Source organism: Plecotus auritus (assembly GCF_963455305.1).
Source record: "Plecotus auritus genome assembly, chromosome: 11".
Taxonomy (NCBI): Eukaryota; Metazoa; Chordata; class Mammalia; order Chiroptera; family Vespertilionidae; genus Plecotus; species Plecotus auritus.
The window spans coordinates 11,528,232-11,542,084 of record NC_137777.1 but is presented as its reverse complement, the minus strand read 5'-3'; the positions used below and the strand labels follow the sequence as shown (position 1 = coordinate 11,542,084).

The 13,853-nt window shown below is 42.4% G+C and overlaps 1 protein-coding gene across 5 annotated transcripts in view; it reads right to left on the bottom strand.

The window, feature by feature from the left end:
- Positions 1 to 13,205, bottom strand: part of MTDH (metadherin) — a 59,692-nt gene extending 46,487 nt beyond the window's left edge. For 4 of the 5 annotated variants that reach the window (XM_080647060.1, XM_080647061.1, XM_080647062.1 and 1 more), the window contains exons 1-2: positions 12,458 to 13,190; positions 4,036 to 4,137 (exon numbers count right to left, since the gene is read on the bottom strand). In XM_080647060.1, coding sequence (XP_080503186.1) covers positions 4,036 to 4,137; positions 12,458 to 12,835 — 480 coding nt within the window. In that variant the 5' untranslated portion in view covers positions 12,836 to 13,190. Of the gene's footprint in view, positions 1 to 4,035; positions 4,138 to 12,457 lie in introns of all 5 variants that reach the window. The other variant, XM_080647063.1, reaches the window with a different exon arrangement.
- Between the last annotated feature and the right edge of the window lie 648 nt (positions 13,206 to 13,853).

The following is a 13,853-nucleotide window of genomic DNA, read 5'->3' as shown; positions in this document are numbered from 1 at the left end:
ACATCTCCCAAAATGTTGAAACATTCCATTACGCACAATATTTTTTAAAAATCACATTTGTTAATATCATAACTGATCTCATCAGAAATTCTTTAAGTACTGGTATGTTGTCAAGCTCATGGTGGTGGATATAAATTTTCCAAATTTCTAATTTTCACTTGGCAACAAATCATTTGTAACAGATACTATGAGTTGTTTTCTTTGAAGTGACAGGACTGTCTTGATTATTTTTGAGAAAATGTCTGCAAATATCCAAGTCTAAATAGCCAGTTGTCCTTTCAAGTAAAAGTGAACATAATGAAGCTGCTAATCCAGCTTGCAAGTTAATTGTACAAGTGTTTTTTCAGTACCCAGCACACTTCATACATACTTCCCATTTCATCATATAGAATAATTAAAAAGCATGTATTCAAAGGTCAAGATTCATAAAACTAATAATTATTTTCAATGCTTCATTAAGGACACTCTTAAGTGAAACTGGTATTTATTTATTTTTACTATAAGTGGATTGCAGTAAAGAAAACCACTATTAGTAGTTTGATGTCACTGCCTTGGTTTGTGCTGAGTCAGCAGTTTCATCCACTATTGCTTTTGCACCATTAGTGCAAATATCAAAACAATAAATAAGGCAAATAATGTCTAAATTATTATAAAAATAGTTTTGTGTTCTGTGACCCCTTCTCAGGAGTCCACAGACCACACTTAGAACTGCTGCCTCAGGAAAATTGAGGTGTATTACTTACTAGCTTGTGATCTCGGGCAATTCACTAAACTTCTTAATGAGCTGCATAAAAAAATAATTATCCCCCCATCAGGTTGTTAATCAGCGTTAAGACAGATGAAAGCATTTTGTACACCATCATAAAAACGTAAGAGCTCATTGATACATATAATGAATGATAATAGTATTTTAGTAGATACCACCGACATTATCCTGAACAACCTTATGGAGACCACATTTTATGTTTTTGCGTCTGCTGTTTCTGCTTCCAGCAATCTTTACACTTTTATCTTAATTCAGACCCTTACAAGCATAGAAGTAAGAATGATTTGTTACTCATACATGTTGTGCCAGGCTTTACATCCTGATACACCCAAAATCTGTATGTAAAACTTACCTATCCCCACTCCACCCTGAGCAGTCAAACTTGTCTAGGGCTTTCCCTGGAGTATGTCTGAATATGTTCTTTTGATTCAGCTGAATAATGTCTGATTGTGTTCATTTGTTTCTCTCTCCTGCCAAAATTGGTCTTACCCCTTGTACTTACTGAAATACCATCCCCATCCTTAAGAGTCCAATTAGTCAATCTTCTGGATACGCAGATAGGATAATCTAACTCCTCTGAATACCTGACACTCAGTACCTTGTTACCTGATCTCTCTCTTGTGCTTGTTTTTCCTTAATTAGACAGTAATCTCTCTGAGGGTAAGTACATCTTACATTTCTCTTTATTCCCCTTCAGCATCTAATACCATAACGCATTCAGCCTGGATCATGGCCCTACGTGTACTCTGCTAGTATCAATGAAGCATCGACCTTCATATCCAAATAAAGACCTTTACAGAGCCAAGATCTGTAACTCTTGTCATATGTAATTTTCAGACGTTTTATCTATGAACCTTACTCAACTGATAGGACAAGTTGTTCACTATAACAGCTTAGAGTGCAATTATTTACTGTATGGGCAAATTGTACTCCTCAAAGTGCCCAAGATGTGGCTCTGAGAGAAAGACAAATATACACTAATGTATATTAAGATAAATAAGTAGATCTAAGATAATGTTTGTTTACAAAGAAAAATAGGAAGTCTAAAAATATCACTTACTTTAAACACACAAAAATACAGTGCAATAGCATAAAAAACTACCTGAAACGAGTCTCACTTGGACTGAACCAAGTTAAAAAGCATAAATTCACGATGCAAGATAATCAACAGAAACACTAGCCATGAGTTGTAGCATTATGCAAAAAATGAAGAAAATAGGCAACAAACCCAAAGTAGAAGCTTTGTACTGAAAGAGCAACAGCAATTGAAAGGAGGTACTGTCAAATGATTAAAAAGTGCATGGGCTCTCATATCAGAATGAGTGGGATTCAAATCCTAGTTCAGAAACTGTATGAAATTAGTGAAACCACAAAATCCTTCTATGCTTCAGAGCCCTTATCTACAAAATGGGCCATTATCTACCTAACAGGTTGTGGATCAGGAATAATAGGTAGATTAGGTAGATAGAGCAATAAAAAGCACAGACTTTGTAGTCAGATGGGTCTGGGTTAGAACAGACTATACTTTTATTAGCTTTGGGTAATTTAAGCCTCAGGTTTCTTATTTGTAAGATAGGTGTAATACCGCCACCTCAATGCTCTTGTGAGGATAAATAAAGCAATGTGTATAACTATTCTATAAAGTCTTAAAAGTACACCCAATAAATGCTCAATAACTTGTCCCTACCAGATATATGTAAATACTAGAGGCCCAATTCACGAAGATTTGTGCAAGAATGGGCCTTCCTTACCCTGGCTGCCGGCACCGCCTTCACTCTGGCCAGAGCCCCCTTTCCGCCTTCCCACACTGCCCAGAGACCCCAAGAGGCTGGGGGCAGTGCGGAACACCTGTGTCATCTCCATGGCGCTCAGCGCCTGCGTATGCAAATCATCCCACCATCTTTGTTGGGTTAATTTGCATACCCACTCCTGATTGGCTTGTGGGTGTCATGGAGGTATGGTCAATTAGCATGTTTCTCTTTTATTAGTGTGGATATTCACACATATACATATACCTCACCTTATGCAATGCCTGCCACATTATAGATACTTAACAAATGTCAATGTTATAATTATTTCCTATCATAAATTTCAGATTATAAACTTCAAACTGGTTTTACATCTGATACACCCAATCTATATATGATTAGTCAATCAGAGTTAAATGGTAGTTCATTAATTAGTCCAATTACAAATTTTCCAGAATAATTCAGAGAATGGAAGCAGGGATAAGTATAAAATGCTTGCTAGTAGAGAGAAAGCCCAGAAACAAGGAAACACTAAAGGGGAGAAGGATAATTCCATATTAAGCATATAAACTATTCATGGTATAAAGTCACAACCCTTAAATTGTATGCTTATTTGTTAATATAGTCATTTACTATTTATTTTTCTCCCAAAGACAAAGTCAGACATAAATGTAATTCTTTCCCACAACTACCCTTCATATTAAGCCATCCTACCTGCAGCTATCTTAGCCCTAGGGCCTAGGCCAATTTCATTAGGTTACAGGGGGAGAACTGATTTCATCAGTTCTTCAGTTATTTTGAAAATGCAAGCATTAAGAAACTGTAGCAACTATTTCATTTCACTATGCTACAGAGCTGGAGCTACATCCTGGTTCTTAGAAATCAGTTACCTATCTGTAATTGTTTTTTGTTTTTTTTCTGAGAAGGAGTTATGCATGTACAGGGTTAATAAAAAATGGAGAGGGGGAGTACCAAAAGGGATTAAATGGAACATCTTTCTTCCAGGGCAGAAGGAAACACTGTTAACTGTTTCTTGTATATTTTGCCTATTCACAAACTAAATTAAGTCAAATAAAATGGTCAGTCCTAACACTGGCAAGTGGAAAATAAATAAAATCCCAGGATTTGTTAGATTGTCTTATTTTAAAACTTAGGGGTGCACGTCCAAACATTTTAATAATAACCTGAGTACAGAGCATTTTCTTTTGTTAAAAAAGTCAAACTATGTCACAACAGAAATCTAACACAATACCAAAGGACAATTTTGCTAAGCTTTTTATGCCAGAAATGCACTATTAACAAAGGTAATACAATTTTGTTTTCAAATAAGAGGTATATTACATATCTGGAACCTTCACCACCTATCCATCCACTTTGAAAAATTTAGATCTTCAGTTTTCCTTGAAGGGGGAATGAGTACTATGTACAATTTTGTGAAAAAAAAAAAAAAAAAAAGCATAATTTTTTTACATGTCACTCTATTTAGAGTCTTGGATCTAATTTTATATGCTCCCAACTTACCTTTTCATTTTTCTTATCTGTTTCTAATGGCTGCTTTGCTGTTACACTTCGAGGAGTTCGGACAACTTCCTCCTCAGCCACTTCAACAGTCCGTCCATTTGGCTGCATGAGGAACAAAAAAAAGACGCTTGTTATCAAATTGCTTGGCAGATCAAACCAAAGATTTGTATTCAGAAAAAAGAATATACTACAATCAAATTCTTCCCCCAACCCAAATTAAAAAGGTTTCTGCCTGGCTGTAGGGATTCAGTTGGTTGAGTGTCGTCCTGTGCACGGAAAGGTCGCTGGTTCGATTTCCAGACGGGGCACATCCTGGGTCTCGGGTTTGATGCCCCGTTGGGGCATGTATGGAAGGCAACTGATAGATGTTTCTCTCTCTCTAAGCATGTCCTTGGGTCAGGATTAAAAAAAAAAAAAAAAAAAAAAGGTTTTTGTATAGCCATGTTATCTAATACTTTTTTAAAAAAAATTTTTAATATATTTTGATTTTTTACAAAGAGGAAGGGAGAGGGATAGTTAGAAACATCGATGACAGAGAAACACCAATCAGCTGTCTCCTGCACACCCCCTACTGGGGATGTGCCCGCAACCAAGGTACATGCCCTTGACCAGAATCGAACCTGGGACCTTTCAGTCCGCAGGCCGGCGCTCTATCCCACTGAGCCAAACCGGTTAGGGCTGTTATCTAATACTTGATGGACCATTTACTAACCCAATAACTGTGTTTTATAATATAACAATAAACTTATAACAAAATTCTGTACCACAAATCTATTTTCTGACCTCACCCAGGTATCAGTTCCTTAAAAAATAATAGAATGAAAGCAGGAAAAAGAACTCAACTGTATTTGCACTCTGACCACTAATCATCGGTGTAGTCTCAGAATATTTCACTCATTATCCTTTTTCTACATCTTATTTCTACATCTATAAAATGATAGGTCTGATCTATTCTAAAGCCACCCAACTTTTTCAGTAAGGGGCCAGACAGAGCCATAGACGACACGTAAGTGAATAAGTATGACTATGTCCCCCCAAAACACAGATGGAGGGCCAGATCTGGTCTATAGACCATAGTTTGTTGGCCTCTATATTAGGTAATCCCTATGTCCCCTGTAATTCTATAATCTAATGGTGCTACTGTTCTGGGATTAGAAGCTTTTACAAACCCACTGCCATAGTTTAAAAAGGCTACTTCAGCTTTCCTGACACTCCTAAAATAAAATGATAGCACTTAAGACGTGTTCATGAGTAGAATTAAGTAATCATAATCACTAGTTTTGTTTTGTTTTGTTTTTTAAATAAGCATTTCTGAGCCCACTCCCCCCTATTTATATTCAGGAATTTGAAGAATGGGACTCAGGTATCTAATTCTTCTTTCTGGGTACTACTACTTTTTTCAACCTGCCCATTCTCCTCATATTCAAAACAGTAAGTTAGTAAATAAGTAAAAAAATCAATATACTATTTTCAATTGCTTTATTTCCAGTTCTGCAGAATAGACTTCTTTCAGATTACTAATTATAGCAGAGCTATACTCAAGAAAACAACATGAATGTTCAGTTTCTATAATGTGACATTATCTGCATTTGTAGAAAATTGTCAGGAACTAGAGGCCTGGTGCACGAATTCATGCACCAGTGGGCTCCCTCAGCCTGGCCTGCGGGATCGGGCCCAAACTGGCTCTCTGACATCCCCTGAGCGGTCCCGGATTGCAGAAAGCGCAGGCCAGGCTGAGGGACCCCACCGATGCACTCGGGGCTGGGGAGGGACGTGGGAGGGCTCCAGGGCATGCCCAGCCTGTCTCGCTCAGTCCCAATTGGCCAGACCTCAGCAGCAAGCTAACCTACTCGTCAGAGCATCTGCCCCCTAGTGGTCAGTGCATGTCATAGTGAGCAGTTGAGCAACCTTAGCATATTACGCTTTGGTTGAACGGATGACCAGACGACCGGACACTTAGCATATTAGGCTTTTATTATATAGGATATGCAATTGGAAAAAGAGACCATTAATATTCTAAAGCCCAATTTATAAGCTTCCCAAAGACTTAAAGCAGAAAAAAATCAAAACAAAAGCTGTCTTTTTGCTGATTAAATTCCTAATTAATCCAAATTTAATCTCCTGGGTCTTAAGCAACATTAATAAAAGCCCTCAGATTTTAGAGTCTTCTTTTGGAGGAAAGCCAGCTCTTCAATTGTTTACAAGGTAATTTGAGTTGTAAAAACTCTTTGAGTGTGTGTTACCCCTTTAAATCTCAGCTAACACAATCAGACAGACAGAAAGCGTGAGTGAGGACCCTTTTTTCTTGCATCTGCACTGGAATCTAAGCACCAGACAGTAACTGCGTCAGGTCTGTCAAATAGATGCATTTTAAACAACTTGTTAAAGTCAGACAGCTAATGACACAACCAGGTCTCCTCACTCTTCTAATTTTCTTTTTTCTGTGCTCTTTTGCCATTTTAATGCTGCCTCTTCTAATTTCTGAGTGTATGTATGTGGGAAGGTGTTGGAATTGGGAGGAGAGGCAGTGCACAAAGAAAGGTAAGAAGCTCCAAAAAGGAGTTTGGACTTAGAGCCATATCCACATCAGGAATATATATATCAGGAATATAAAACTATAATTCTGCTTCCCAATATCACCATCTTACTTGTCAATTTTCATGCTATTTCTTAGTTCATATTATCCTCTCTAGCCAAGCCTACTTTTTCTGATTTCCTGTGGTCAGCCTCACCGTTCTATGAAAGCCTTGCCAACTGAACTGTCTTGCAGCTCCAACTGAAGTTTCCCATCTCTTTTACTGGCAGCTCACAAAGCTTACATCTGCAAACACTTCATTTAACTAATCCCTTCAGGAAACTTTTCATCATAGTCACTTATATAGCACCTCCATTTTACTCATGACAAAAACTGCACTGAGTCATTTAAATTTACTTACTAACTGCTAAAAGATGAGAAATTAGGTGGTTAAAAACTATCTTAACCTATTAAAATATTCAATGCAATTCCTTTGAGAAAAACTGTGAACACTGTTCTTTCAGCCTCCCAGGTAAAAGATGAAACAATCTTTCCTTTTAAACAAATATAAAGTCTGAAGTCCTCAATCAGTGAAAAGCAGTGGGAACACTGTTTCCATCTCATAGGCTCTGGAATGATAGGCAAGCCAAACCCTGTGCCAATTTTACTTTCTTCTTTGTAACATCAACTTATGTAAAGGCTATAAAAAGAGTGGGACAAGATTGTTCCACAAGTGTTAATCATAGCTCATGTAAAAGCACTGGGTTGTGAAAATGTTTGAAGAACTGAAAAAAGATCACTATAGTTGGAGGTAGCAAATGAGAGGAAACTAATGCAAAATCCGCTTAGAAAGAAAAGGAGATGCTAGGCCATATACAAAAGAAGTTTAGATTTAAAATGCAAAAGCTACTGAAATGTTGGTTTTAGACAAGATCAGGTGATGTGTTTTTAAAGACTCCTACTTGAGAAAGGATTGGAGGCAGTCAACAGAAGCTACTTGTAAGCTAAAGTGACAGTAAAATAAGTAGTCAGATCGAATATATATTTTGGAGGTAAAATTGATGGTACTTGCTGATGGATTAAATTATGAGGAGAAGAAGACACAAGGATGTGGGGAAATGGGAAGAATCAAGAATGATTCTGAGTTTTGGCAGGAAATTATGAACTGTTTTGGAGATGTTAAAATTTGAGACAAATGTCAGCTTTCCAACTGGAGATACCAAGTATACATCTAGACATTAGGTTTGAAGATGAGAGGAATGGTCCAGTTACAAATATTGACTAATATACAATTGATCCTCATTATTCATGGATTCCATACAGGCAAATTAGCCTACTCACTAAAATTTAATCATAACCCCAATACTTGAGGTGCTTTCCTGATCATTTTGTGGACACACACAGAGCTTTAAAAAATAAAAATAAAAAAATCTGAGTCACCCCACAGGCAACACTCTGCCTTTTTGTTTTAGCTTTCATGAAATATAAAAATTAAACACATGAAAAAGACTAACTCTAATTGGGGAGCTAGGAAAGGTTTTATAGTAGAAGTAGCACCGTAATTGGGCCTTTTTGAAGGATAGTTAGAAATTGGTAGAGACACAAAAAGAAGAACCTTTTAATAGGAGAAAATCCTATATAATGAAGAGGGAATATGCAAATTGACCAACACTCCATCACAAAGATGGCTGCACCCACAGCTGAGGCCAAGTTCTCATAAGGACCCTTAATGAGCAATCAGCAGGGACCTGAGGCTACGCCCTCCCCCGCCCCCATGGGGCTTGACGGGACCTCAGGCCGCATCCCCCAACTGGCAGGGCTTGACAGGGGACCTCAGGCTGTGCCCCCCGCACCGGCGCCGGGTCAGGGAACCTGACGCTACAACCCCTGCCTGGCGGGGCTTGACAAGGGTGGGACTGGCTGGGTTTGGATCTAGCCCAATGAGGGGGGGGGGGAGAGTTGCCGGGTCTGGGTCTCACGATTTTGAGGCGCATGTGGGTGGGCGGGGACTTGACTGGGTCCCGTGGTGCACCCCAGACTCTGAAAGGAGGAAGGTTTTTATATACATTTTACTAATTTTCTTTCATCTCTGACACTTCTATTATAGAGAAAGGGCAAATAGCAATATTAAATTATTTCCTCTAATTAATCCCCTTTTAATGTGCATGAATTTCATGCACCGGGCCACTAGTAATATAAATAAAGAGATGCAGAAGTCTAGCTAATTAATGGTAATGCCTGTGGGGTAATGGTAAGAGATGAGACAGATCATGAAGAGGCTTGAGTGCCATGACATAGGCTGGATTTTATTCAAAAGGTGATGGGGAAACTACTGGAAAGATGTGAACATGAAAGTCACATGATTACAGTTGGGCTTTAAAAAATTTAACTGACATGAGTGGGTACAATGGATTGGCAACAGAAACCGAAAGCAGGAAAACTAGTGAGGATCTGTTAGGACAGTCCAAGCAAAAGGTAACAAAGCCCAAATATAGGGTAGTAGCAGTGAAACTGGAAAGGAAATAATAACTATAAAAGATACTGCATACTATTAGAATGACCTATTGGCTGTAGATAGATGGACCTTACAAAATTTTAGCCTGATGGGGCAAAAAGATGGTTCATATGACTGTTTACCAGGCATGAGGAATAGGAATAATTGTTAAAGACCAGTTATCTGAGATCTCACATCCATCTAAATAATTGCTCAGATTAAGTCAAATTCTTACTGAGTGCCTGTTTAACACTCACATTGAGCTAGGTGTCATGGAAAATGCATGTAAGATAACAATGACTTCCAAAAATACCAAGAACTAAGCCCAGTGAAAAGTGCCACCCCCTTCAGTTTTAAATAAACTGCAATTCATGCCCTAAAAGACCCATGGTAAGATATTAGAAGATAAAAACCAACCTAATATAAGAATTTTTAAAAAACACCACTTATGACTCTAAAAATCAAAACAACCTACTAGAAATAAATTTTGAAAATTTGTGTTGCAAAATTTGGAATGATTTAAGAGAAAATTAAAAATAATGGGGGGAAAAGGAAGAAAATAAAACTGTGGTTTACATAACTGAATCCACTTGAATAAGTGTATCCTAAAATGCCCATGAGAATGACAGAGTAATAAAGAAATGGATAAGATTAAATCTGAGTGAATTTAGAAACCCCTTACGCTATACAGTTCTTATGGCCCTATTTCAATGAGTGATTTTCAAACTAACAGGTAAGGATTTACCAAGGGAGCTTGTTAAAAATGCAGATTTCCTGGATCCATTCAGAAAATTTGAATTTATAAGATCTGTAGAGAGGCTCAGGAGTCTACAAATGTTAACAAGCATTCAAAGTGACTCTACTACAAGTAGTCAGGGGTTAACACTTTGAGGAATCCTGCAGTGTTCTAACTTAACTAAGACCTTGAATTTATAAACAAGATAAGCTAAACAGAGCAAGGTTAAATGCCTTACTCAAGTTTAGAGTTCCCCATCTCTGCCAGGCTGACAGAGTTGGGCCTCTGCTGATTCTTCAGCCTCTCCCACTATCCTGCTCCTACCCACTTTCAAAGTCAAATTCTGTGACTATGTCTTTCATTGCCACCTGGGCCCACAATGGGGTTGCATTGTTAATTTTTCTGAGTATATCTTTTTCCACAACTGGAGTAAAAAGCTCCCTAGGGAGGAACTGAGCTTTTACTTTTATATCCCCTTCACAGCGAAGTATCAATACTGTATTCCTTTTCACAGGAATTTGCAAACAGTATCCTGCTTTTCTCCAAAGTGTATGAGTACTTAAAAAAAACCCAGCAATTTCTACTTCTTAGCCCTATAAAGCAGTGTTTTCTAACTGTGGGTCATGTCTCATACTCACATGTGAAACCAATTTAGTGGGTCACAAATATCATTAAAGAAAAACAAACAGAATAGGTAGATATGTGTATGGGAGGGTACTGTAAGGTAAATATATTTTTTATTGTAGGTTGCAGTCATAAAAGTTTGAAAGCCACAAGTTTGTAAATGTTGACAAACTCCAACACACATTTTTACCATTAGATAGGCAAAGATATTTTTTCACCCAATTAACATTCAACCATTTGTTTTTTCTTCCCATTCTCCACTTCCCAACGCTAATAGATTTGTTTACTCATTCCCCCTTCCTTTATTTAAAGGAAAAGGAGAAGGGATATGCCCTGGGTCTGATGAGCATTTTTCACAGGAGTCCGTGTTCTCCAGATGAGTCATCTGAGTGTTACCATGCACTTCAGATGGGCTCTTGGAGCACCTGTCTCTTGACTCAAGGCTCGTCTATCTGCATTTTAGGCGTCCCAACAGGGCTTTGAAATGTTCACAACCCGCTTCATCCACACAGGGATGAGGCTTATTAGTATATGTGGGGTTTGTTTCAAGATCATCTTTCTTCATCTTGGGGCCAGGTTCTCTATTTCCACCATAACCTTACTTTCTGGTAATCCTTGATGTTCTCTACAAATTTAAATATAGCTACATATGCTCCAAATAAGTACTATTTTCTTTTCTATTACTTAGTTAGTATTCCTACTGACAAAGTTGTACCCCTTTCTAGGTTTTGTATGTATCTGGCATTCTCTTAATCAGCACGCAAAATGTTAATATTTATCTAAGCCTAATAATGCCCTGTGACCTGTCAAGTCTCTAATGCAGCTTATTCTTTGTACTATCATTAGTTTGAATTCAAATCCCACTTCCTCTAATAACTTTCCTAAATGCTTCCCATGGAATTAGTCTTCCACCCTCCAACCTCATTGACACTGCTCATACTTACACAGCACCTATCCGTTTATGCAATATTGGAATTATGAATCTGTCTCCTACATTAGTCTCCATGATTGACTCTAAAACCTCAACGTATAGCTCCTACTGTCCACCAAACACCAGAGCGAATTTCACATACGAGGGCTTTGGCTACATTTACTTGATTGCATTGAAAAGGTGAAGAGCTTAATTCAAGTGGGTATAAAAATAGGCTAGGAGCGGGTTCTAGTTCTGCACACCCCTTCACACTCTATTGCTCAACTGTAAAGTATTTTTAAAATAAGTAAAACTATGCAACATTTAATGGAAGAACCACGGGGAAATGGCAATCATGAATGCAGAAATAAAACCCGAGGCATGATAAGACGGAGGTGATGCTCTCTGCCTTTCTGCACGTGGCCCGGTAAACCGGAGCCTGGAAACCTGTCAGCCTGCACCATTCTGCCCCGTCATCCCCGTCTACTCTATTTCTAACCCTCCCACGCCACTTTGCTGAACTTGCCTCCGCTGTCTCATAGGGCCACGTACCCGAAAGTACATCAGACAACCGGCTCCCTCTCGCCTCGCTCCTGTCCCGGCCTCCATCGGCCAGTCCCAGGAGTAAGCGTGGGCAACCATTTCCCTTTACCAGTTCCTACTAAAATGGAAGCGTCTAGACCCGGGCACCTTTAATCCTCGTAAGCCCCGTAGTTTTTAGGTCACCGTATTTCCTTCCGTGGCTACTGTCTCAACGTGACTTGAACCAGACATCGTCTTCCAGGCGCAGTCTTTCCATAACTTCCCACCGCCACCTTAGGGTCGGTCCCATTACGCACGCAGCCGACCCGCAGGCCTCAAGGTTCCCGAAACGGCTTGACCTCCGGGCTGTTGTATTGAAACGTACCCCGGACCGTCTAACTTCCTTCCTGGAGACTGTCTCACCCACCCGTTCGACACTTCCCGAGTTTCCCCCATTCCCCCAAGTAACGTGTCCACCGACCGCCCCTCCTGGGAAACCTACGTCCCGGCTCGCGACCGACCCACCTCTTCTTCCCTTTCCAGTGCCGGCTGGAGCGGGGGGTTCGGCCCCGCTCGCTCGGGGCCCCTCGCCCTACTCTCCCGCCGCTCCTCCCTACTTACTTTGGGCTTCTCGGGCAATTTCTTGCGATTCTTCTTCTTCTGCTCGTCGCTCCGGAGACTCTTCAGCAAGGCCAGGTCGTCGGGGGCCGAGGCCGGCGCGGCCGCCTCCTCCCGCCGGCGGGGCGGGCTCCTCCGCTTCTTGCGGGCGCCGGCGCACGCCGCGGCCCAGCCGTAGCCCAGCAGGCAGAGCAGCAGCAGCCCGAGCGCGCCCGTGCCCACCAGGATCACCCAGCCCGGGTACCGCTTCGGCTCCAGCCCCAGGTCGAGGCCCAGCTCGGTGCGCAGAAAGCCGAGGCCGACCGAGAGCATTTCTCGCAGCCGAGCCGAGCCCTCCTCGGCCTGTCGGGCCAGCTCGTCCTGCCAGCTCCGTGCAGCCATCTTCCCTCCCGTCAGAGGGACTCGAGGGATGACGCTGGGGCGCACGACGCCGTGGGAGAGTCAAGGGAAGCGAGAAAGGGCCGGGCCGACGGCCTCAGGCCGAGCGCATCGCAGCCGCCCCTCGCGCCGGAGCCGGGGATCGGCCGTTGACGCCACCGGGAGGTCAGGGGGCTCCCAACTCCCCCTCGTCAGCCTCGCTCCGCCACCGCCGGGAGGAGGGGGCGGCGGAGGGAGTGTCTCCAGTGGCGGCCGCTAAGCGGCGTCCGGGCGCCAGTGCCAGGCCGGGCTGACCTCCCTCGGCGGAACAATGGCGGCTTCGGCCGCGATCCAGCCGCGCGCCGGGGCGGCGGGCGAGGGGCTCGGGTCACGTGGGAGGCGGTGGGCGGGGCGGTGTGACGTAGGGGCGGGCGAGGCGGGGCGGGGTGGGAGCCGTTGGGCGAGGGCGCGCCTGTGGCTGTTGGCGGCGACTCTTTGGGGCCTGGCGGAGGAGTCGGGCTCGGGGACCGGTGACGGACGGGGGCCCAGGAGGGGTTAACTGGAGGAAGCCTTCGCGGGTGGCTGGTGGCTCGGCGCTGGGAGACGTGGCGCTGTGACAGGCCAGGGGAGGGGCTCCCGGGGAAGCGGGGGGGAGGGGCGGGTGGAGGGAGAGGGGAGGAGGGTGCAGAGTGAGCAGCTGGGTCGCAGGGTCTCGGTCAAAGTCTCCCTAACAGAGTGGGTTTTCTTCATTCTGATTCGGGGAGTGGTGCCGTAAGGGAAGTGGACGTTTTCCCTGAGTCACTGGCGGGCCAGCTGCTCCCAAAGGGGCTCAGCGGAGTCTGAGGCCGGGCACTCAGCACAGGGCCTGGGTTAATTCACAAACGGGTGTACGGGTGTCCCTCCTCGGGCCAGCACGCCGCGGGCTAGGGCGCTTCGCGTCCTTCTGCTCATTCATTCTCGCCTCTGGCTGTTGTTACTCCCAGGGTTCAAAAGCTCGTGGGCGGCACTGTTTTCCTACTAATTTATAGCTTTAATTAGAAAT